The 26,156-nt window shown below is 38.0% G+C and overlaps 4 protein-coding genes and 1 pseudogene across 5 annotated transcripts; 3 read left to right on the plus strand and 2 right to left on the minus strand.

Moving 5' to 3' along the window:
* Positions 1-52: 52 nt before the first annotated feature.
* On the minus strand, positions 53-781 carry LOC130570104 (claudin-4). Its single transcript, XM_057360234.1, has one exon. The coding sequence runs from the start codon at positions 756-758 to the stop codon at positions 123-125; it is 636 nt and encodes a 211-aa protein (XP_057216217.1). The 5' UTR covers positions 759-781; the 3' UTR covers positions 53-122.
* Positions 782-6,513: 5,732 nt separating this feature from the next.
* Positions 6,514-7,001, plus strand: LOC130570294 (claudin-like protein ZF-A89; annotated as a pseudogene).
* Positions 7,002-10,115: 3,114 nt separating this feature from the next.
* On the minus strand, positions 10,116-11,238 carry LOC130570502 (claudin-4-like). Its single transcript, XM_057360831.1, has one exon. The coding sequence runs from the start codon at positions 11,172-11,174 to the stop codon at positions 10,527-10,529; it is 648 nt and encodes a 215-aa protein (XP_057216814.1). The 5' UTR covers positions 11,175-11,238; the 3' UTR covers positions 10,116-10,526.
* A 6,406-nt stretch (positions 11,239-17,644) lies between these two features.
* cldn3d (claudin 3d) lies at positions 17,645-18,660 on the plus strand. The gene has a single exon (XM_057361118.1). It carries the CDS (start codon positions 18,004-18,006, stop codon positions 18,658-18,660), a length of 657 nt encoding a protein of 218 aa, XP_057217101.1. The 5' UTR covers positions 17,645-18,003.
* A 2,130-nt stretch (positions 18,661-20,790) lies between these two features.
* On the plus strand, positions 20,791-22,412 carry LOC130570547 (claudin-3-like). Of its 2 annotated transcripts, none has more exons than XM_057360898.1 (2): positions 20,791-20,959; positions 21,038-22,412. In XM_057360898.1, exon 2 carries the CDS (start codon positions 21,061-21,063, stop codon positions 21,703-21,705), a length of 645 nt encoding a protein of 214 aa, XP_057216881.1. In that variant the 5' UTR covers positions 20,791-20,959; positions 21,038-21,060; the 3' UTR covers positions 21,706-22,412. The 2 variants fall into 2 exon arrangements, with proteins under 2 accessions (XP_057216881.1, XP_057216880.1); XM_057360897.1 differs by having other exon boundaries at positions 20,792-20,959; positions 21,033-22,412.
* The last annotated feature ends 3,744 nt before the right edge of the window (positions 22,413-26,156 follow it).

Consider the following 26,156-nt stretch of genomic DNA (forward strand, 5'->3'; position numbering starts at 1 on the left):
GCCAAAAACTCATGGTGATATGACAATTTACTTGTTTTTACAAATCTCAAAAACCTCATCTGCAGTTATTTTGCTCTGTCAAGTAGTTGCCACATCAATAAAGATTATTATCATATTACAATTTACACATAATCCATCGCCGGGGTCAGAGATCTAGCAGGAGCGTATTTGCCTACTATGTAGGGCCTGTATTCATTGGACGGGCAGTTCCAGCAGAGAAGTCCGCCACCTAGCAACAAAAGACCTGCAGATCCCCAGCCTATATACAGACAGGCTCCCAGCTCCCGCCGCTGGGCAGAAATTAATAAAGGGTTGTAGAAGTCCCTAATAAGCGAATGCGCAGACCAGCAAACAGGCACTAATATAAGAAATCCAGCAATGATGAAAATTACCCCAGAGACAATGCACGCTCTGGCTTTAGCTGCTTCGTCCTCCAGACAGTTGGTGCATTTTCCGCCAACCACAGCCATCAGGAAGCCAAAGACACCCACAATGATGGAGATGATGGCCATAGCTCGTGAAGCCTGGAGGTCCTGTGATAGTGCCAGCATGGAGTCGTAGACCTTACACTGCATCTGTCCCGTGCTCTGCACAACACAGCTCATCCACAAACCCTCCCAGATGATTTGTGCCGTGACTATGTTTGCGCCGACAAAGGCTGTGACCCTCCACATAGGCAGGCCACAGGTGACGATGGTTCCCAACCAGCCTATTATGGCAAGCATAACGCCCAAGATTTGGATGCCCTGAGATGCCATCACTGCAGAAAGGGGTGACTCTAAAAAAGTGATTGTGGAAAGTGACCGACGGGATATAATTGTCTGGTTTTTATAGCCTTCAGGCATTGGGTGGAGTTTTAGCTTAAAAAGACACGAAAAGAAAAGCTGACATTTGATATTTTCTGGGGCTCTTATTTCTTAGTCCATTGTTTGATTTGTATGAAGACATACAAAACTTTTACCGCTGGAAATACATAGCAGTCTTCAGTAACAATGACACGTTTTAAAAGTCTGATAAATAAAAAACAATGTATTTGTTTAAAAACCTTAAAATCTGACGCATTAAGGCACTAAACTAAATATTTGTTCTGAAATGTCTCTGCATCATTTATTTAGGCATTGTAACATACAATATGCAGGTTTTATTATGCAACATGTTTTTTTTTGTTTCTGTGATTGTTTAGTGCCCAAGCATTAAAAGTATGAAGGACTGTTTTAATGGTAAAACTTCATAAGGAGGTTGTATTTGTTAACATTAGTGAATGCATTAGCTAACATTACCACTAACAACATAGTTTTTCAGCATTTATTCATATTAATACGTGTCACGAGAGAGAAACACACAGATCCAATTGCGGGGTAACACGGTTTATTAACAGAAGCAACACAATGAGCACAGAGAGTTCAAAAGGTCCAGGCACTGAAAAGAGTCCAACCGTCCTAGCTGACTGCTAGGCCAACTGGGAAAACCCAGTGTACGGCAGCGTCAGCCCGATGTGAGCAGGACGGCGGAAGAGGTGATGTGTAGACCAGCCACCACGGTGAGAACGGGAGACGGTGGACAACTCCAACAACCGCAGCGAGGGCAAAGTGGACAGAACCGCCCCTCTGGTGAACCAGGCAGCCTGCGATCAACAGCAGAGGAAAAGACCGTAGTCCTGGAGCCGTTCTCCTGGCGAGGTAGGTTACGGGTGGTGCTGTGGCGAAAGCAGTCCTCTGGGCATAGGGGGAAGTGACACGGAGAACACAGAACAGGAATCCACAAGGTAAAGAATCCAACACACGAACATCCACTCGACACGACAAGAAACACTAAATAACAAGGGCAAGACAGGGAGTCAAACACTACTACTCACGGTACGGCAACTGTATACAACAAACGTACAAGGGAAGTGAGAAAGTGACCGAGAATAAATAGGCTGAGTTAATGACCACCAGGTGAGAACACAGATTAATGAGGGTAGATGCGGAGCGACAGGTGATTCTCATAAACACACATACACGCCGACAGTGAGCGTGTGCGGTTGCCAAGACAACCGCAGCCAGCTCAGTACACAAACTTGCACACACACAAAGAGAACAAACGAACAGTGCTAGCCTCAGGTCCCGACAAATACGGTTGTTTATGTTAGTTCACATGTGCATCATTGTAACCTTTGTTTAAAAAAAGTATTAGGACAGGCTGAAATGAACATAAACTACGAATGATAAAACCTGTAGATGTTTTGTTCATTGTTAGTGTTAGCAAATACATTCACCAATGTTAACACATACACCCATTAAAACATTTTACATTACAAACTTAGTTTCTCTAGGATATTTCTAGGTTTCAGGGTTGAAACATGTTAGCGTCATACACAATGCTGAAACATGCTAGCTAGCTATTTATTGTCTATATAACCTTCAAACTTTTATACTTTTTGAAGTACTTATACTTTTTTATACTTTTATACTATCTTAATTTCTCCAAACATACAACTTTTTTAATTTTTTAAACTTTACTAGTTACTTGCAGCTAATTTGCAATTTTGTTTGGGCTGTCTCTCACATTTTCTTCTCACACACACAAACACATTTTATTCAGCAGAAGTATCTGTGGTTTCCTGTGAGGCAGTTCATCTGTGTTTTTTTCCAGTGTGCATGTGTTTGCAAACTATTAATTATAAGTTAAAATCTCTTAGACATTATCATGGTGACATCATGCATCAGATGGGTCAAAATGATTTTATATATATTTCTGTTTCCATATTATAACATGGTTACCTGATGCACTATTTCATATCAAAAAAGGGAAACAGGAAGTCTTTCATATCTTGTGTGAGCTTCAAATGATTTAGAATTATCGTGCATGTGACAGACTTACAATAGCTCATATTTAAAAGTACTACACTAGTTACCCCCTGGAATAACCACCATGATGGTACCATAGTGCGTAGGCCTGCCATCACTAATTGAATTCTTTTTTTTTGTTATGGCTGAAATACACTACAAGACTTTTAAAATCTGAACAGACTTTTTTTAAACTAGACATCATACACTTGACTTTTTGAAAGTTTCAGATAGAAACACACTAACTCAGGAGTCTTCAACTAAAATTGCTTGAGGTCCAGTAAACAAACCCTCCTTGCCAGTCGAGGTCCGGACAATTAAATACCTAAAATCATGAATTGATTGTTTTTGGCAGACCAAAGAAATAAACATGTCTTTTCATATCTATACAACGTCATAACAATGTCTGACAACAATATAATGAAGGAAAATGTGCAAAATGCCATAATCTCTAAACCTGCATTGAACATACATTCATTTCAACATTATCAACTTTAAAAGAAAACTAAAGTGTTGTTTTCTGCTGAACTGAGATGAACAAATAGCAGTATCAAGTTGCGACTGATCATCATCTGATAACATTTCAGCTCTTCTTGTGGCTGTTGCAGCTGAAAGTGTCACATCTCAAATGTCACAAAAACAGCCTTCTTCCACCTTAGAAATGTTGCCAAATTGCGAAATATTTTATGTGTGGCTGACGCAGAGAAGCTTATTCATGCATTTGTTACCTCAAGACTTAACTACTGTAATGCACTGCTTAGTGGTTGTCCTGCATCATCAATAAACAAACTACAGTTAGTTCAGAATGCAGCTGCCAGAGTTCTAACCACGTCCAGAAAATACGATCACATAACCCCAATGTTATCAACCCTTCACTGGTTACCCATTAAGTATCGTATTGACTTTAAAGTTCTTTTAATCACTTATAAAGCCTTAAACGGTTTAGCCCCTACCTACATAACAGAGCTTCTACCACACTACAACCCATCACGCTCGCCAAGATCTCAAAACCCCAGACTTTTGATAACACCTAGAATAACTAAATCCACCAAAGGGGATAGCGCTTTCTCATACGTAGCACCTAAACTCTGGAATAGCCTCCCCGATACTATTCGAGGGTCAGACACACTCTCCCAATTTAAATCTAGATTAAAGACACATCTTTTCAGCCAAGCATTCACTAACACATAGCTAATGAACAGCAGCTACGCTAATTATTCTCTTTCTGCCCTCGCCTCGGGATCCCCATCCCGAGGTAGGGAGAGATTCCGATGAAAGTCATATGCCCATCCACAACTAGAGATTACGCCAGCTACATCGGAAAATCCCGTACCATCCTCCTGCGAGAGCCTGTGGACTGACTGACCATCCCAGCTCCATCCAAGGCAATTCCATCACCACCCAAGAAAAAGGCGACCATCTGACCGGCCCAGCTCAGACAATTCCATCCCCAACCGAGAGCAAAGACGGACTACCTGTCACATAAATGCTAAATTTACAATACTTGGTATTTAATGCTAAACTTACATCACATGACAGCAGTTTGAAGTTATGGCTGCACTCAGTGACTTTGATTGGAGGTAGCTGGGTGGGTGTTGTAGGGAGTGGGGGGGCTTGTTGGTTGTGGTTCGGGGCGTTTCATTTGTTGGGACTGTGTGGGTCTGGTCTGGTTGGTCTTGTTTTGTGGTCGATGTCAGACAACAGAGGAATAAAGTTAATTATGCCATTACTACTTTTCCCTGGTTGTTCCTCTGTTGTCTGTTGTTGATCGTGGAATGGGACCGGGTTGGACCTGCACGGTTTCGGCGGGTGGGGCTTCCTGGGTCGCGGCTCATGGGCTCTAACTGTTCTTCGTGGACGTTTGCTCGGTGGCTTTGGTCGGGGTCACTGAGTGCAGCTATGACACGTCAGAGGAGATCTGGTCCTCCCTGCTGAGCCTGGTTTCTCCCGAGGTTTTTTTTTCTCCATTATTCATCATTGAAGTTTGGGTTCCTCGCCACAGCAGTGCAGTGTTGGCTTGCTCACCGGGAGACTGCATTTATTTATTTATTTATTAGATATTATTTATTATAATGATCTTGCTTGGTCTATAAACACCATGCACTGTGCTGTGTTTTACCTTTCTGTGTTTTTCTTATTTGCTCTTGTAAAGCTGCTTTGGAACAATGCACATTGTGAATAGCGCTATATAAATAAAATTGAATTGAATTGAAAGGGGGGTTAGTTTAATATTTTCTTTTAGTTCATGTCTTTATTTTCCTCCTACAAGTGTTTCACACGCAGGCTCCATTCACTCTTTTAATATTTTCCCATCAGTAAAGGGCTTGTTATGTTTTCCTAAGATCCACTGTATTCTTAGCCGAACATTCGCTCGTTGTTGGGCGGTAAGTGAGGGAGGAGGACCCGTGTAGATCGCTCCTACTGGGCTTTGAGCTCATATATTTTCCGTGTGACTTACCTCGGACTGCTGCTTGTAAGTTTCTTCAAAGTGTCTCTGTCTAATTTCATAATGCCGTTTAAAGTTTCCACTTTTGACAACCGCGACAGACTCCGAGCAAATGAGACAAACCGGTCTCGTGCATCTCGATGCAGGAAGAATAAATGCAAATCTCTCGACCCATTCATCTCGGAAAACATGGTTTTCAGCGTCAACTTTTCTAACTTTTGAAAAGGACATTGTTTTTCAGTCACTGACAGTTACATCTGTCTACACGCTGTGCAGCGAGTCTATCCCGGCTCTCTTCTCTCGTCGAGACGTCGACGTCTGAACGTGGCAACAGTGCGCATATGTTAACTGTCCGTGGCGCCGTAGGACCCAAACTGCTACTGAGCGGACCTTGATGTGCCTGCTATAAATTTGATTGCATTATAAAATAATGTTAGGCGTTCATTTATTTATTATGTCAAAAGGCTTTGAGGTCTGGACGGATGCATCTTGCGGTCCGCATCCGGACCGGAGTCCGCTAGTCGGTGACCCCTGCACTAACTGATCGAATCTGCAGACTGGCACAGACTTTCTGCAAATAGTCCAGACAGAAAATCCGGACAATATCTGAGCAAGTCTTGTAGTGTATTTTAGTCTTAACTTTCATTAAGTTTTGAGACTTACAGTTTTAACGCTGAACTTTAGAAGTCATCACAGAGGTCTTTAGAAATATTTATCTGGTGCTAAAAAAAACACATGCCTAACCAAATCTTGTTTAGCCCTGTTCTTATACGTTTATTTTATATTCTAAGTCCTCATTTTCTTGTTTAAGGACCTGTTCTGGATTTACAGTGTGAGACAATTGCTTTTGAGAACGTTTGCATACACATCTTTTGAAATGATGTGTCAGAGGGTTTGTGCAGTATGTTATGCTAAATGTATTGTTATCATTATTAAGAAAAGACGTCCATATTGTCATATTTAAATGCCTGTGGCCACCACGTAACAAAATAAAGAGTATACATGATATATTTTCTCTGCATACAGATATTTGTGCGACTTCTATGGGCATCTATGGGCATCTATGAAACCAAACTGTGGCCAATGAAGATAAGCGAAGATGAAGAGTGTGTTCTCACAGTTATCTGCCGTCACCCACACAACATGAAACTCTTGAAAACTTGAAATCCCACCCATGCAGTCAGGGGGTTAAATATAAACTTGTTCAGTAGAGTTACACAAAAAGGCAGAACAGAAGTCATGGCATCTTTGGGGCAGATTTTAGGAATGGCTCTTGCATTTGTCGGATGGCTTGGAGACATCATCGCCTGCATCCTTCACATGTGGAGGGTTTCAGCCTTCAACGGCAACAACATCGGTACGGTGCTGATCATTTGGGAAGGAGTGTGGATGAACTGTGTCGTACAGAGCACAGGACAGATGCAGTGTAAAATGTACGATACAATGCTCAACCTGTCCCTGGCCAAGTTTCGCACGCTTTGTCTGTCATCTCAATCTTGGTCTCGCTCTTCGGCATCCTTTTGGCAGTTTTAGGAGGGACATGCAGCACTTGTATCAAGAACAAAAACAAAAAGGCAGGACTTGTCATTTCTGCGGGAGTGTTTTTCATTATACGTGGATTGCTGTGTCTTACACCTGTCTGATGGGTAACGCACCATATCATACAAGATTTCTACAACCCGCTTCTCACAGCAGCACAGATGAGGACATTGGAAGCGTCTCTTTAAGTTACACTGGCTGGGGTGCTGCTCATTGGTGGAGCCATACTGTGCTGTCAATGTCCAAAAAAGCAACAAATATTTGTCGCCAATTACGCTGCATCGACATCAAACTCCTCTGGAAAGGAGTCTGTATAAAGAACATTTCTCAAAGGATCATTTTTGTATTCAAGTACAATCATCCATACCATTTAATTGTAGCTCTTATAAGGGGCAGGTTTTATGACAGTATTTGTTATTTCATTGTTAATGTTAAAATAACCTTTTTGTTTATTTTTGCTCAGACCTTATGTTAAACAAAAAATTGTGCTTAAAAACGTAAGCTCTTTATTAAAAAAAAAGAATTTATTTTCCTTAATAAACACCTGTTTAGTTTGTCTTGGGCAGAATGCTTAGATGCTTGATTAATTTTGCTCAGCAGTTGAAGCGCAGAACTTTCACTATCACGACATAACTTATTCTTTGAATGGGGTACAAAAGCAGTGGGGTACAAAACTCGAACGCTAAAACACAACACAATGCAGTTGTCTTGTTTAGTTTCCTGGCCTATTCCTGTATATAATGTGTCTCTGGTTTGTTGTTGTCTTTGTATAGTTGCTTCTCCTTCATTAGACATTGTTAGAGCCAGTGTTTTAGTTCGCAAAAGCATTTAGTTTGATTCACTATTGTGTTTTTTAATCTGTGGCTCCCCAGCCTACAGTAGAAACAGGCTGCATCTAAAATATTTATCCTAAAAAAAGACAGAAATCTCACGAATTCAGCAAGAGATTTGCCAAGATTTGTAAATATTATTTACCAATACCAATAGAGAGAGGTCTTTCATCCTGGTGTGTAGAGACCGCCCACTGAGATACAGCTTTGCACGCAATGCAAATTATTTTGTTATCAATTTTAGACTTTTTGGTAACACTTTACTTGAAGGGGTGTTCATAAGACTGACATGACACCTTCATAATCATGACATGACACGTCATGAATATGAAGGAGATTTATGCATGTTTATGACAACTGTCATTAAGTGTCATTCGCTGATTTTTAGATTTTTAATGCAAATATGACATTGTTTGAGTTGTCTGTTATGACAGCTTGACATAAAGCAATACATCATAACCTGTCAGTGTCTTTGTCATGACAACTTGACATTACCAAGACAACATAGCCTGTCATATAAACATGTTAATTCGTATCACTGTAGTTGAGGTCAAGTATTCACGACACTGTTATAAAACTATTTGACCGAGTATTAACACTTAATGATATTTTAATGCAACATCATCCAACCCATATGACATACGTATGTCGTTTGTCCCTTCCTCAAATACGTCCCTACCGTAAAAATTTACATTTTGGGGTATTATTTTGCAATAATAGCATGTGTTGTGGTTTTATTTTCATTTCAAAATTTCGTGATAACTATTTACATTACACATACACAGATATTCAGGCCTTTTGAGCAAGTAACACAACACATTTATTTATTAAATAACAGAAAACAGTTAAAATGTTTAAAACGTACAAATATTCCAAGTGTACCGACGTGAAACGATTGATTTATATGAGGAACAGACGCGAAAGCGATCACCATCTGCCGTCTTCCGGTTTCTGCTGCGTTTCCAGATTTTCAAATCTGGCGCTCAGCCTTAATAGTGAAATATCATTGGCTTTCACAGACAGCGTCATTGCGTCAGCGTTGAGTGTGAAATGCTATTGGCTCTTGTTACTGATTGCGTCATTCTAATGATCCGGCTTGTTTATAGATGTGTTGATAAAATCTTTTAAAGAAAAAAGATGCGTTGATGTCCGTTCCCGGAGTTCCTCGAACTAAGTTATCGTATGGCTTCAGTTCAGAAGGTTTGCAAAGCGACTTGTTTGTAATACGTTTATACTGTTTTGTTCATTTTATGGAATAAATACATGTGACTGTAATTTTACTTGTGTGTTGTGTTTAATGGTTGACACGTGGTTAGGTTTAGGGGTGGGATACGGGTTAGGTGCTCTTAAAATATCTTTGAATCTTTGACATTGGTAATGTCAAGTTGTCATGACAAAGACACTGACAGGTTATGATGTATTGCTTTATGCCAAGTTGTCATAACAAAGACAACTCAAACAATGTCATCTTTGCATCAAATGACATAAATCAGCGAATGACACTTAATGACAGTTGTCATAAACATGCATAAAATCTTCATATTTTGAAGGCGTCATGTCAGTCTTGTGAACACCCCTTCAAGTAAAGTGTTACCGAGTTTTTTTTGCGATCTTTTATTTTTTTATTACAAATAATTTGTTAATAAAATTAATAAAAAAGACACAAAAAAACTCCATAGAAATAATACATCACCAGTTTCGTATAAAATGTGTTTTTAGATGGACGCATTGTAGGGTTGTTTACACTGCAGGCATACACTTATGTTCAAACCACGTAGAAGTAAATTTTGCATAATAGAATAATGTTATAGATTAATAGGTTTTAAGGACCAGTGTGTAATTTTTTGGAGGATCTATTGACAGAAATGCAATATAATATGCATAACTGTCTTCAGAGGTGTATAAAGACCTTACATAATGAAGCGTTATGTTGTTATTATCTTAGAATGAGCTATTCAACTTTTTCTATCTACATATACGTCCCGCCCTATTTTGTCAGCCTCTGTAGTTCTTCGAAAGGGAGGGGAGGACTGGGCCGTTGGTTGCAATAAGCAATCTCAACGCTAGATGTCGCTAGATTGTACTGCCTGATCCCTTAATAGTTCACTGATTTGGACCAGAGCTGCCATGTATCTATGGTGCTGTACTGCATCTATATTTATTTCATGAACTTTTGAAACTTACAAGTTTAGTTTGAATTAACTTGCTGATTAAATTTAAAAGTCATCATAGAGCATTGACCACAAATCTTGTTCAGCCATGTCATGTGCATTTTCATGTTGTAGGACCTGTTCTGGATTTACAGCGTAAGACAACTCCCTTTGAGAATATTTTGCATACAGTATAAAGGCAATCTTTTGAAATCTCTTTTGTGTCAGAGGGTGAAAATGGAGGGTTGCAATATGACACCTGCATGTTAACACCCATACACACAGATTTTCATACAATTAACAGACACTCCTAGTTCACAGGTGCGTTAGCAAAATATTTTATTTTTCCATACGGCATAAGTTTATATCAGAAAACTGCTTTTTGCGGTTTACTGTACAAAACAGAAATAGGCCTATTTACAAAATCGACAGTTCCAACACTTGAAAAATAAAAAATAAACTTTTAAATGTAACAACACACAACATTCATCACAAACATTACATTGTAAGATGAAAATCAAAATAAACATGGTGGCTTAAAAGGTAAGCATTCTTTAACTGATAAGAATAAAAAACGTGGTTCCCTGTTTTCCTCTTTTTGTCTTGCCACAGTAAATATACAGGCAATATATTTGGCAAACCTGCATCATCAGCTTTCAATTACTGCTTTTCAAGTTCATCTTGGACAAACCAAGATTGTAAACACAATCCATTTTCAGAGCTCTACACAGTTTCACACAAAGTTCTTGCTGGTGGGTGCAGAGGCGTCCGATCGAGGAGCAGCATTATATTTGGCCGTGTAGTTTCCTCTTTCTTCCTTTGGTGGGCAGTTGCAGCAAAGCAAAGCTCCTCCGATGATCAACAGGGCGGCGGCTCCCCATCCCATGTAAAGCCCCGCTCCCAACTCTCTCTTCTGTGCCTGATTTAGCATGGGGTTGTAGAAATCCTGAATGATGACGTGAGCTGTCCAGCACACTGGGACCAGACACAGCACGCCGGCTAGGATGAAAATTGCACCTGCAGTTATACCGATTTTGGATTTGGAGCTCTCGTCCTCAACACAGTTGGTGCATTTGCCACCGGCCATTGACAGAAGGATGCCCAGGATTCCAATCACAATGGAAATGATGATAAGTGCTCGAGCAGCCTGAAGATCTGAAGAGAGGGCCAGCATGGAGTCGTAGACTTTGCATTGCATCTGTCCGGTACTCTGCACAACACAGGCCATCCATATTCCCTCATACGAGATCTGCGACGTGACAATGTTACTGCCGATGAAGGCCGAAACCTTCCACATGGGAATAGCGCAGACCACGATGACACCGATCCATCCTATAATGGCCAAGGCAATGCCCAGCATCTGAAGCCCAGCAGACACCATGATGCTTCTCTGTTAAAGTCTGTTCTTTGTCGCTCGAGGTGGCTCTCTTTGCAATGCTTTCAAAGGCATGTACAGATGCTTTAAAAGAACCTGAGAGGTAGGGGGAGGAGTTGTAACGGATGACTTGTTCTGCTGGTTTTTTGGTTACTTCACAGGGTGCGACACTACTAGAATGTGCGTCAGTATCTAGACATTTTTCCGCTGTAGACACAGAACCATATATGGGTTCTTCAACGTACTTTCTTCTCAAACTTCATGTATCTATGTGAGAAAATCTTGAGAAATAGATCATGCACGTGTATATTGTGTTGCTAGGAAAAGTGTGTGACCAAAAGCATTTCAGAGGTTAAAGGCATAGTTCACCCAAAAATTCTGTAATCATTTACTCACCAGCAAGTTGTTCCAACCCTGTATAAAGATATTTGGAACAATGTTAGCAATTTTCAGTTCTGGGACATCATTCACTACCAAACAATATTGTAAAAAAAATTGTTGAGCAAAGAATGAGATATTTTAATTAGTCCTATAACATTCTTCCAAATATCAAGTAATTCATACAGGTTTAGTACAACTTGAGGATGAGTAAATGATGACAGAGTTTTCATTTTTGTGAACTATCTCTTTAAGACAGGACATTCCCAGGACAGGAAGTGACTTTATTGAGTTTTTTCTGAAACCAAAACATTGAACTGTTTCTGTAAATGTAGAGGTCATAGATTACTAAATCAAAAAAATGTGTTGTCAGTATTTTACACGAAGGAAGATTGGTTTCAGTAAAACACAAGGACCATTGTGTCGAGTTACAAATAACAAGTACAAAGTAACAAGAATGATGTTGATTTGTGTCATATACCACAATAGAACAACATTCAACATTATTTCCTCACACTTCATCAAGGATATTTCAAGAAAAACATCTTTGTTGATATTGGATGACACATACATAGCAAACATGATGTTTACTTCACATCTTATGCAGAACGTTTCTGTGGTAGCCTAGTTCACATGTAAGCAGTGCAGCGTTTAAGTAAAAGGGGAGGATAAGCCGGCATGCACCTGTACCCACCTGAACTGGTCAAACCAGTTTCTGTTTAAAACACAGGTGGATGTCTGGGCAAGACTGATCAATGAAATTCATTAACTGACAAAAACAGAAACATAACAACAGGTCAATTTTTGTAGTCAGAGTAGCAGAAAAAAAGAAATGCTGAGATAAAGGAGATACATTTTCATTAGCTTTCATTCTTATCCATAACAGGAAGTCTTGTTTAAAAAAAGAAGTGAATGAATTGTTAGTGTATTGTAACAGCCAATTAGACATGGTTTTACACTGTGAACAACAAATGAAGAGTTCATTTGCAAAAACAAATAACTCCGTTTTAAAATGGTTTGAAATCATGGTTTTTATTCTGAATTCCAATTAATCTCAATCAAACTGCATTTTGGTGTTTTGATTAAATAATAATAACTCAAAAATACACAGCCAACTAACACAAAACATGAGAACATAATAAAAGATGATTTTTGAACATTTTTAAAAACAGAGTTATCTGTTTTGCAAATAAACTTTTGATAAAATTTTGAGCAACAAAGAAGAACAGTCTGATATATTCTTTATGACGTTTAAGAGGTTCCATCTATCAATGCCGAAACCTGATGAAGCAACATGTCCCCACATGCTTAATGTCCCCACAAAGATGGGAAAAATCTCATGAGACATCAGGGACAATATGGGCTGAGCCAAAGGTGGCATAGTAAATATCTCATTTGTATGTTTCAATGTGATCAGCTCACACCCTACTTGCAGTTACATTTAGGGGTGGAGCTTTGTTGTTACGTTTAAACTATTAAAGTGTTTTTCGTATGAAACAAACTACACGAGTTCATACAAATTGAGGTATTAATAAAATCATTACTGCAGCTCTGTATGAAAAAACAACAGTGAGCACCACTGACAGAAAAACAAAAGTGAGTAGGGTTTTCAAATCTTCGCCTGTTTAAAATATCACAAACATCAACATGCCATATTAGACGTGGCATTTGCATCATTTACACAGGCTATTTCATTTTGACACAGGGTTTGTGGTTTGATGAGAAAGCTGTATTCTGCTCAAAGGATTGTATTCTGTGCTCTGCTTTACAGTTATTAAAGTAATGATCAATGTGCGCACACAAACTTATATAAAATATATGCCAGGGAATATTCTGAAGTGGCATACACAAATGTGCTTCAATACTATTATAAATGAGTAAGTCTTAATACAAACAAACAGGTCAATGTAAGATTTAATTTCCATGATTAACATGTTTACATCTGGCTGCCAGTTCTGTTTTTGGTGTGTTGAATGTATGCCCCCTACTGGCTACATATATAACTGGAAAGACTGAGTCATCAGTGAGTCAACCATATACAGTTTGCTGTACAGTAGTAAGTTTCTACTCTCTCTCTCTCTCGCTCTCTCGCTCTCTCGCTCTCTCTCGCGCTCTCTCTGGACTTGCTTAAGATAAACTAAGGATTAGCTAAACAAACTACCTCCTTTATGATTCTTCCAATGAGGCTACTTCATCAATCAGACACACCCTTACTATGATGATTACATGTATCTAGAGCCAGTATTGTTTTGTATTGTGTTGTTTTGTTTCTTGTTTGCAGCTAAAGTGCTCAATATTTTTAGGTCTCTTCGTTAAACCTACTGCTTTACATGTGTAAACATACAATGTGATGTAACTTTGTACATCAAGAATGGTAACTATGGCTTTGTGGCGATGACATGGCGGCAATATAAGTACAATAATATAAGACTGTATGATAAGGGATTGAAAGATAAATCACAGACTGCCATCAACACCATGCAAATCTATTATTCGTTGGTGGTTGCTGACAGATCCTGTTGCCCTGTGGCCTTACTTCACTTGAATCAGGCAGGAAGTCAAAAACACACTATCCAAGCTGCTCACCTGGCATGTTGTGGAGTGAGGGCATCTGCTATAGCTCCGCCTATGGTTCAAGAGAACAATTTCTCCCCACTGAAACTTAGTCATCACCTGAAACTCATTTAAATAGAATGAGTGTTTGATCACTAGGGAAGTGACATAACGATGTCTCACCTGTCATATGTTGACTGGTTTCAGGTGGTTTTGTGTTTACTATTTAGTAACCATTTCCTTTTCTGTTTACAGTATATTAGGAATGTAGACGTTAGTTGTTTGATCATTAGATTAACAATAGATCCTACGACAGAAATGCAGTTCGATTTAGTGGGTATAATGGAAATTGTTTTATTGCTTTCTGTTGGTGGGATTGAATATTGTAGAACTAATACCATTAAATCATTTACTGGAAAAAGGCCCAAAACACATTACATGGAATTTTTTATGTTGTAATGAAAAACAACTGGTGGTTTATAATGGTGTTTGTAATGGAATCCATTATATTTTATATGTTTTTTGTCACCAAGGACAACTGCTATCAGTTAAATATATTATAGTTTTACAAATTTGCTGGGTTTGTAATTTATGGCAAGATATGTATACGTTGAAAGGCTATATAGTGTAACACTGTTTTCCTATTGCTTAGTGCAAAAATGAACTTCATATTCAGTTTTTTTGTCTTGTTTAAAAAAAACATCACAAAAAATATTTTACTTAAGTAAGTTTATGCTTAAAACAAGCAAAATTATCCACCAGTGTAGTAAAAAATACACTTGAATTAGGTTTTAACTTTTGTTAAGTAATTATCTCTTTATCTTTATTTTGTCAGATAAAACAGGCCTGCTTTGTTTCATCAGTTCTGATACATGTTTTGCTTCTATCGTGTCTGTTGTCCAAAATTTACATCTCTAATTTATACCAGGAAAACAATAAGTTGACAGGTGCACAGGAAACACTTTGGTCTCTCTATCAGTGGTTGAATCATAAAATTGCAAGCTATGTTGAAAGGCAAAACAAGATTTCAACACAGATGTGCTTGCTTGCACAGAAATACAACTTTTAATAAAAAATATTTTATATAGTGCATCTTTAAAATGTTATATTTGTTTTAACTACAAAGCTTCAACGTTTCAGGCCCACTCTTTTATCAACTTTATCATGTGCATTTTTTTTGCTCGGTTCGTGTTAACCCATCCGCATTTTTCTAGTCATATAGTTACAGAAGTGACCCCTCTCCCCAATCTTTTCTGTGTAATCTTATCAGGGTATGCATAATTATTTAGTGTTGCTTAGCAAACACACAACACCTGTATCAGAGGCCAAAAGATAATAAATATAAACATTAAAGATAAAATCAGTATAAAAAACAAACAATCTATCAGATTAAGGAATGCTGTTTAATGAAATGTAAATTGAAATATTGTTTAAGCAACATGAAGGGGAAGTAAATAATGATAAGTGAAATGCTGATAAGTGAAATGCTCACAGTGAAATACTAAGGATATGCATGTGCTTCAGGTATGAATAATAATTGGATTTCTACTCATTTGTTTCTGCTCTGTTGATTCATATTTTGTGTAGTATTACTATTAGTAGTAAAATCCTAAAAATGACTAATGTAATTTTCAGTATGTACAGTATCATATATTCAGTCTCTATTTACTCTAATTATGATATCAATTGGTACTGAAGTTTGTATGAATTAAATTTGAGTACACCGTACACCTTTTTTTATTAAGGCATAAGTAAAATTCCCACCCATAACCAGTTAGAGACAGGCCCGGCTCCACTGGGGGTCAGAAGCATTGCCCACCCTGCTTCCACCAAGTGCTGTTGAGAGAGGATCCGTGAACTGCCGTTGCTGTGAAAAAACTGCTCCATTGCAGTGAAGGGAGTTGGTGCGACTGTGCGTCCACCCTGCCCCCACACTACATAACAGCCAATCACAAAATTAATGCGACATTCAAGTCAGCTCCAGATATTTTTCTTTTCTGTTTTGCTTTTTTTGGTGAGACAGTATATATATATATATATATATATATATATATGGTTAGAGAACAAATTCTTATTTCAATATTGCCACATTCTTCTGTCTTTATATGTGTGTTTGTTTCTATAAAGTGAACAAAGCTTGAGCTGGAATGTTTATTTAAGTTTATGTGACCACAGTTTCGTTTAATCTGTCATGAGGTTTTGCATTTTTTTAAAACAGAAGCATATAGTGAGAAATATTTCATCTCATTTATATATGGACAAAGCCTATCATTTCCTTAGTTTCTGTTTTCGGGTTGTGTGGAAAATAAATTCTAGACAAGAAGGAAATTGACTTTTTTATTACTCAAGTTTTACATGTTTTACGGCCTTTAGCTAAAGGTGCTAGCAGGACTTTGATATCAATAAAAAGTGTGTTTAAATATAGTCATTTGATATGTAGGTGAAATTTGTAGGTCATTGTAATTTTCAGTTTTATTTATAAACAACAAGAGTAGTGTGTATTAGATTTCTGTCTCTTTAAGCAGACACTGATGCCAAAAGTCTTGAACCAACATAGTAGATAACTTTGATGACATTCAAATTCATAGTTCACTATACAATTATTTTTTTATCTTAAAATATGTCCGTGCCATTGTTTGGTCTCAAGATGCACACCAGTAATGTTTTTTTCTAAGGCATTTTTATAAAAGCTACTTAAATAAACTAATTTACCTAGGCAGTCAAGCTGGCCCTATCTGTGAAACTGGGCCCTAGACTATTAATAAAACAAAGCTAGAGTTAAAGAGACAGTTCACCCAAAAATGAGAAATTCTGTCATCATTTACTCACCTTGTTCCAAATCTGTATGAGTTTATTTGTTCTGATGAACACAGAGAAAGTTATTTGCAGAATGCTTATAACCAAACAGTTCTTGGACCCTACTGACTACCATAGTAGGAAAAATTACTTGATCATTTTATTTGTTCTGTTGAACACAAAAGAAGATATTTTTAAGAATGTAGGACAGTTCTGAGGCACTTTTGACTACCATTGTCATTTTTCCTACTATGGTAGTCAATGGGGTCCAAGAACTGTTTGGTTACAAGCATTCTTCCAAATATCTTTCTCTGCATTCAACCAAACAAAGACATTTATACAGGTTTGGAACAACTTGAAAGTGAGTAATTCATGACAGAATTTTCATTTTTGGGTGAACTGTCCCTTTAAGATGGCAACTTTTAAATTGCATGATTTTAGAAGATGGCTTAGATATGGTGTGCTGTTCAAAATAATGGATATCACACTTTTTTGTTTTCAAGCTTCTTTAATGTTTTAAAAAAGGGTAGCATGTACAGTCTGCTCATTTTAAACTCCATAGACGTAAAAGTCAAGCGAAATAAGTAAATGAGAACAGAATTTCATTTGATCCATTGAGCAATGTTTTGTAGCCCAATGAGTAAGTTAGACTAAGGTGTTCACGCTCACGTTGTCAATGATTGTCCATTAAAGAGTGCTTTTGAAAATCTGCCTTATGCTATGAGTTATCTATTAACATCAGCAAACAATCCCAACCTTTAAACAATCCAATCTCACATTGTCGAAAGGGTTACAACAGAACCAGCATTTGCCTTTTTATGAGGACACTAACCAATACTCAGATCACGTCTTATCATCAGAGCCCAGGTAGGTCAGCCCTTTTCCTGAACATAAGTTTTGAAGGAGGAAGTTTCTGCTAAGACAGAACATTCCAGCCGTCCTTGAACACAGGTGGACATTCAGTGAGTCAACTGCTCAAGCGGTTACTTTGTGATTTTTGAAGGCTCCTGATGTAAGTTTCTCAAGGACTCACACAGACGCCGACTGTGCCTCACCGAGCAGAAATTACAAGAAAGGACAGAGTGAGTTTGAAAGCAGAAAGCGAGACATGGCTGCCTTCGGACTGGAAATAGTGGGAGTCAGCCTTTCAGTTCTCGGCTGGATTCTCAGCATCGTGTGCTGTGCTCTGCCCATGTGGAGGGTCAGCGCGTTCATCGGCAATAATATCGTCACGGCTCAAGTGTACTGGGAGGGAATCTGGATGAGCTGTGTGTTCCAAAGCACAGGGCAGATGCAGTGTAAAGTCTACGATTCCATGCTGGCTCTTCCCGCCGACCTGCAAGCGGCCCGCGCCCTGGTGGTGGTGTCCATCATCGTGGGCATCCTGGCACTCCTCGTGGCCGTGGTGGGGGCCAAGTGTACCAACTGCATTGACGATGAAGCAACAAAAGCTCGTGTGATGATCTGCTCCGGCACTGCTTTCATAACCGCTGCCGTCTTGCAACTCATTCCTGTGTCCTGGTCGGCCAACACTGTTGTTCGGGAGTTCTACAGCCCAGTTGTACCAGAAGCCCAGAAGATGGAAATAGGGGCATCACTGTACCTGGGATGGGCCGCTGCGGCTCTGTTGATGGTTGGGGGGTCAATCCTGTGCTGCAGTTGCCCACCTAATGACAAATCAAGGTACCCACCCCAAAGTCGAATATCCTATTCAGCTCACCACTCAGTGGCCCCAAGCACCTACAACAAGAGAGACTATGTCTGAGGAGCTCAGAGGACAAGATTTTTGTGACTGCGTCACAAACCTCTGAACTTAAAATCTAGTTTACGTGTGAATGGTGAATATTCAGTCAGTACAGCTCTGTGTCAATGTTTCTACGTGTTTTTTTCAGTAAGGTATGTTTTTGCTTTGTGCGCTCAGTGCCTGTTGTCACTCCACACCTGAATCTGTTAAATTTGTTGTGTATCTTGTGTTATAAATCAAATTGATTGTGATTTGTGGAGGGTAATCGAATATGTCAGAGCAAAGGTCAGTTAACGTACGATTTGCTTTATTTTTGTAGTCTTGTCTGTTTTTTATTTAGAAAAGGTAAAATATTTTCTAAAATATTCTGTAAATTATTCTTTTAGGTTTTAACACTAACTTTTAACATTGTATTAAACGTTTCGAACCAACTGCTAATGGCATAAATAAAATATATATATAAATGGTTGCTGTTAAAGTTTGTTGCATGTACTAATATCTTTACTTTGCTTGGATTGTAATAAATGTAAATATTAAAGTTTTTACATTCTGTAAATGTTTAATTCTATCCATTGACCTTCTCGTTCTTATTCATTGAAACACTGTTGCAGACATGAAACATTTTCCACTAAACAGCCCTTTGGCCTTGGCTAGAACATTAAAGCTGGCAGAGATTTTTTACTACATAGGCCTACATCACCTTTCTTGAAGTCTAGTGCTACTTCTACACTGAAAATAATTGTGTAGTGAGTTTAGCCACACATAACCCAATATTTTCACAATCATTAAACTTGAATTAAATTCAATTGTTTAAAATGATAGCAATATATGATATGTACATGATATATGTGTGTGACATTTATGTACAGTGCTCCTAATACTATTTAGTCACTGATATACAGTATGTATACACTTCGCTGCTTCATAAAAAATCTTTTAGCCTTTTCTCTCACTCTCATGAGTTTAAAAGTGTATTATTGACATGACAAATACATTGTATTGCCAAAGCACTAACAGCTGAACTGCATACAAACACAACGGGTCCAACCAAAAACAGAGCAAAAAGAGATCATGTATAGATAATAAAATGAAAATATATTTATATCTAGTAATAAAAATAGTTAAGAAGTTAAGAACGAAACTTACAAACATGCCTCAGTCATCAAGAACACTTTCTGTTTATCTGTAAATGTTTTGGAACTTGTGACACAGATGAGTGTATTTTTATTTCATGCTAATGAGTTCACACAAAAAAAACGGTCATTATTTACTCACCTTCAAGTTGTTCCAAATCTTTCTAAATTTCTTTGTTCTGATGAACACAAAGAAAGATATTTTGAAGAATGCCTGTAACCAAACCGTGATTGGCCACCATTGACTACTATAATAGGAAAAATGACAATGTCAAAAGTGCCCCAGAACTGTTTGCTTTCCCACATTCTTCAAAATATCTTCTTTTGTGTTCAATAGAACAAAGACATTTATAAAGTAATTATTCCTATTATTGTAGTCAATGGTGCCCCAGAACTGTTTGGTTACAAGCATTCTTCCAAATATCTTTCTCAAATTTATACACATTTGGAGCAACTTGAGGGTGATTAAAAAAAGACGGATTTTTCATTTTTGGGTCAGCTGTTCCTTTAAGGCACTTCATTAATCACACGCTAAAATAGTTTCTTTTTCATGTCATACAAGCCGGTTTTTGTTCCCTGTGTTATGCCACGTTGAAGATAGTGAGAACAAGGAGTGTTTCTTTTTTGAAGAGAACAATAGCAGAGTTCACATGGATATTTTTGTTAAAACTACTATTAAAACAGGTTTGCCATACTTAGTTTTTCACCTATACAAAATGGCATAAAATCAACAACCTTTATTGCCTTAATACAACATCTTTAGTGGACATAAAGTGCTATTTCCCCTCAATGCAACCTCACTATTTTAATGGTTTAGATGAAATATTAGTCCTCCACTCCGCCCCCCTCATTACCGAACTGTCCCTCCAGGTGCTTTATCCCTGCCGAGCCTGTTTCTCTACTTCAACGGGCATCATGTTTGCATGGATTGAATTACAAGGGAAAGCCAATATATCCGCATAGCTCTTTTCAACACACTGGCCATAGAGGGCAGGTGTAACACATAGGAACCAGTAGCACATCCACCGTCATCACTCTCCGCGCTTTATACTCCCAAAGAGGCAGGTCCACCTCCAGCCGCACCTGCCTCTTTGGGGATATAAAGGCTGCTTGGCTTCACAACAGAGTCACAGGCTACACAAAGAAACAAAGGATCACGACATTGGCATCCTAAATCGCAGCTCTTGGTAAATTTCATTTCTTTTTATAAGAAAACCTTACTATTTTGGTGTCTTTTACTCATCAGTGTCTCTTTTTAAGGTCAGAAGTACCAGCCAAAAAAGACATCATGTCGATGGGAATGGAGATTGGTGGGATTGCCCTGGGCATCATTGGATGGATCATTGGCATTATCGCTTGCGCTATGCCCATGTGGCGCGTGTCGGCCTTCGTTGGCGCCAACATCGTCACGGCTCAGATCATCTGGGAAGGTTTGTGGATGAACTGTGTTGTGCAGAGCACCGGACAGATGCAGTGTAAGGTCTACGACTCCATGCTTGCCTTGTCGCAGGACTTGCAGGCGTCCAGAGCCATGTCCATCATCGCCATCATCTTGGCCATCCTGGCCATCATGATCTCAATCATGGGCGCCAAGTGTACCAACTGCATCGAGGATGAAGCTTCCAAGTCAAAAGTGATGATTGTTGCCGGTGTCCTCTTCATTCTCGCCGGCCTCCTGCAACTTATTCCAGCGGCCTGGGTGGCACACCAAACCATTCGGGACTTCTACAACCCGCTGCTGAGCACCGCTCAACAGAGAGAGCTTGGGGCATCCATCTATATAGGCTTTGCGGCTGCTGCTATGATGCTGATCGGAGGAGCGATGCTGTGCTGCACCTGTCCCCCGAAGGAGAAGAAGTACAAACCACCGAGAATGGGCTACTCCGCTCCACGTTCTACCAGCGGTGGATATGACAGGAAGGACTATGTTTAAAACATTGTTTTCTAGCAGAGAAAGATGAAGGATTTGAAGATCTCATAGGTGGAGATACTTTCGAGAGGACTCCGAAATGAAGGGTCATGTGATGCTGTCAATATTTGCTTTTTTTCGGTCTAATAAAGCTGGTGTGTGGTCGGGTTTCGTGGGGTTTTGTACCTGTCAGGGTGTTTGAGAGAGAGTTTGATGTGTTAATTGCATTTCCTTTTAATATTCTTTTTAAGAATTTTTTATTTGTGTTTTTTACGCCTGTAAATTTCAGCAGTTGCATCAGTTTTTCTTTGTTCTGATGACACAAAGCTCATCAATGGTTTAACTGGTTAAGTAAGTTTTGTTTTTAAGCAAAGCTGTTTGTGCTTTAGTCTGATGCCTTCTATTATAACGTACTATACATACTGTAGACTGGAAGAGGAAGACTTTAGCTCTTTACATGTATTTGCTTATGAAAATTTTACTTGACACAGAAACTGAATATGCTGTTCACTCCCTTTTGGTCTCAGTAAAGTCTGATACCCGAGATTGTCAACATATTTCGTTTCCAAAAACTTTTGGACAACTATTCCACCATTTGTAGATAGTTATTTGTTACAGATATTCAACAGTTTAAACAGTGATTTTCATAACTATTGAAATGCCATGTCTGATATTTGTTATTTGTATTGTCTTCATTATTAAATTCAATTGTGTTTTTTTTTCAAACAAAACATCGAAGTGGTCATTTACAGCATAATGCTATCGAATTCATAGAGTGATTGTACCTGACTGAACAATTTACATTGATCCTTTATTCTACAACTGGTGTAGAAGTGTGAATACACATTCTGAAAGAGACCAGTAAGCATACAAACTTTAAAAAGACTACACTGTTTGCCATAGGTGGTGGCAGACAAATCCAACCAAAACCAGTTTAGATGACCTGGGGTGGGGGAGAGGTGTAAGGCTTTTTTATCAGACACAAATCAGCAAACAAAACAAGAAACTGCTTACTTTTTCCTTAAAGTTAAAAACTCACATAGCTTTTAGTATGTTACATTGTTAGGGAGATAGAAGGAAGTAGACAGTATCTCAAACATTTAAATGTCCACGCACAGGACAGACATACAGTGTATTTGAAACTGGGACTATCGGCTATGAACTCTATTTTCAAAGGCAGGCAACTGGGTCATGAAACCATGGTGAAAGGCAAACACATAACCTTGAGGGATATTAACACACTCCAGCCACTAAGATTTCATTGCCTGTGGTGGCAAGATGTACGCTCTATAACACTGTTACTATGGAGACAATAATCATCAGGGTGACGCCCTGTTCACCTGTCAGAGGGGGAGGGGGAAATACAAGAAAAAAATTTGTCACTCAGGTGTGTTTGAAGTGTAAAGCTTCTTTCCATTGTATCTTCACTGTACAATACAAAGCAATTTAACCTTGTTTAAAGTTCTGTGTAATTTCAATCTCAATTATAATAGTTTCTTATTCGTTTTCAATTATTATTATTACTAAGAGATTGTATTATACCTAACATGTTTGTTTTTTCTTTACAAAAATGTGAAAATCCATATCACTAAGAACAAAGGAAAACACTAATCTAATTATTTAAATGTGATGTTTCATGGCAGATTGAATGAATTGTTGTTGTGCTTAAATGAGGAAGAGTTTAAAGGTCAGAGACGGGAGGTAATATGACACACAGAGATATGTCCAGTGCCCCGAGACACTGTTCCTATTGCCTGTATGAGACATAAGAAATAAACAGATGTATTTTTTAGCAAACATTTGTACTAAAGCAATTTGTAAATTTGTTTGTTAAATAGGTCACTTGACCTTATCGTCTTTCTGCATTTATAGCCATTTAAATAATGCCACTACACATAATATTATCTGTTCATTATCTTTACTTCCTTTATGTAAGCCATGAACCAATGTGTACGGCATTGATGATTTGATTTTTAAAAATCTTTGCGTTGCACACAACTGTGCCAAATTCTCAACGTCTGTGTGAGTATTTCATAGTATACAATGGTAATATATTAGTATGTTTGGTTTAATAATTATTACTGACATAATGTATATATACATATATAGACATTAGAAAACGTAGACGTTAACTGTTAATAGAAGTATGTTGAAAAGGATTTACACAACACACTGATTCATGTTTTTAAATAGATTGCATAGTTTTGACAATAAATAAAGAAAAAGTTGTTCGGGCATTGTGTTGAAGCAAAGTGTACAGATTTGTTAGACCGCAACAGTTCAGGAGCACTGCAGTGTTGATACAAGTGGGTTTTAACGGAAATAAATTATTTAATTATAAACGGATTTTTTAAGATCCAGATAAGGACGAAACAATGGGCAAATAAAAAGCAAAAAAATAAAAAGACATGACACAAACCAGTGGATTGCTGCTGCTATTAAACTACCCAAAACATATAGTTTCCAAAATCTATATCCCAAAATCCCATCACAATTTACTTTTCTTATCGAGTTACAAAAAGTTCACATTGACTTTCAAAAGCCTGCTGTGAAACCAACTGTCTATAGCTGTGAGGACACATGAGATTTACAAGATTTTTTGAAATAACACTTGTTTTAACAGGGCAAAAAGCATACACATTTTATTTATTCAATCTCTCAAATTGTTATATTTATTTGTGAAGCATGATTTAAATAAATTACTTGTAGAAAGTCATACCACGAATCTGTGATGAAAACAAATCTCTGCTTCATAAAAACTTCAGCACATGCATTAAATCATTTAAGAGTTTGCTCATAAAATATCAAAAAGCAATTGCACAGAAAAAGTTATTTGACAAAACAAGCATTCCCTCAGCCTGTAGAGCTTATTATCTCAGGAATGTGAGCTGAAGAGTTACTCCTCTCTCAAAAGAGAAGGTCACAGAGATATAGGGATGTGTAGCACTATTCTTTTATTTTTTTTTTGAGTCAGCAGACTGAGCCAACATTGTAAATGTAGGACACACTTTGTGTTGACTGTCATTCTCACAAAGGCCATGATACTGTAATCCTCAACACGGCAGGATTTATACACAATGACAAACTATTCACAATTATTTGGGTGCAGCTAATCATTCAAACATCAAAGCCAAATATGCAGATATAATATTAGATATAAAAATTTACTGACCCCTGAATGCTTCCCTTAATCTGTTTCTTATACAAATGTGCCAGTACTGTACAAAAAATATCTGTAAACAGCCTTCATTAAATGATGACATATCCGCACCAATAACCAATGACAATATTAATGTGTAGGGCTACTAAAAACGAAGGTTACACTTAAAGTACAGTATAGCAGTAGTTTACATGGCATACTTAATTAAACACTTGTTATGTTTTACGTTACATGTAGGCTACAAGAAAATTATAGATGAAATATTAATACAATCTCACTTTTGCTAAATAGGCCTACATATTTCCTCTCTTCTATCATTGCAGAAGTAACTGTGTGTTCTGTTCCTACTAGAAAAAATTAACTCCTTGCTATGTGTATTTGAAAACACATTAAAATGTATCAGTTTGTGATCTTTTTCAGACAAGATCCAACAGAACAATGTATTTTTTTTGTGTAACGTCATAATACGTCATATTACTGTTACATTAAAATTTTATTCTGATGACTGAATTCATCAGATTTTAACAATGAAAGATACAAAATCAAATTCCATAGCTTCTTCGGTGTAATAATGTAAAATCGTTGTCATAACTATGTAGTGAATGTTTGTAGAGAAGTAGATCAAGCCGGGTGAATTCCGTTTCGCCGGGTTGTTCCAGTTTATTTCCAGCCTCCGTATCCATAATGAAACCAATGAAACATCACGTGACCGATACCGCAACAGGTGAGGAAGGTCATTTGCTTTTTGCTGTTTACTGAGACTACCAGGTGGAAGTCTGCCACAGCGAGAAATAAAGTTTCTGGCAGAATGTTTTGGGGCTTTGGCTTATGCTTATACTTTCCGTTTTTATTTAGCCTACTTTATTTCCTATTAAAGGCAGAAAATGGTGATCAAACGTTTCCGTTGTGTGTTACAATAAACACAAAAGTGCGTTAAAATGTATAATTTAGCAGGGTATTTCAATGAACATTTTCTTTTTTATCTCGGACCTGTAACTTGTTTACGTACTGCATGTGACGTCACCATGGTTACCGCGATCGTTAGCGGGCTTGCTTTATCCCCACGGCTGTGTCGCCTATGGCAGCAGGCCGTTCATTTTGTCAGTAGCTCCTATTTTCTCCACATCAACAAAAGGCAGTTGGCCCTGACAGAGCACACTAAAACTTCCAGAAATAAATGACAACTACCAAGACAAAGAGTGGAAACGTCTGTTAACCTTAAATAAACGTCTGTGACAAAAATGTGGCACGTTTAACTACAAAGTCTGCTGAAAGTGTGGAAAATGTTTATTTATTGGTTAGGTTACTTATTTAC

This window comes from Triplophysa rosa, linkage group LG19 (genome assembly GCF_024868665.1).
Source record: "Triplophysa rosa linkage group LG19, Trosa_1v2, whole genome shotgun sequence".
In the NCBI taxonomy this organism is placed as follows: Eukaryota; Metazoa; Chordata; class Actinopteri; order Cypriniformes; family Nemacheilidae; genus Triplophysa; species Triplophysa rosa.

Bases quoted from the DNA above. Each gene is read 5' to 3' on its own strand.
- LOC130570104 (XM_057360234.1), bottom strand. From the start codon at position 758: ATGGCATCTCAGGGCATCCAAATCTTGGGCGTTATGCTTGCCATAATA.
- LOC130570502 (XM_057360831.1), bottom strand. From the start codon at position 11,174: ATGGTGTCTGCTGGGCTTCAGATGCTGGGCATTGCCTTGGCCATTATA.
- cldn3d (XM_057361118.1), top strand. From the start codon at position 18,004: ATGGCTGCCTTCGGACTGGAAATAGTGGGAGTCAGCCTTTCAGTTCTC.
- LOC130570547 (XM_057360898.1), top strand. From the start codon at position 21,061: ATGTCGATGGGAATGGAGATTGGTGGGATTGCCCTGGGCATCATTGGA.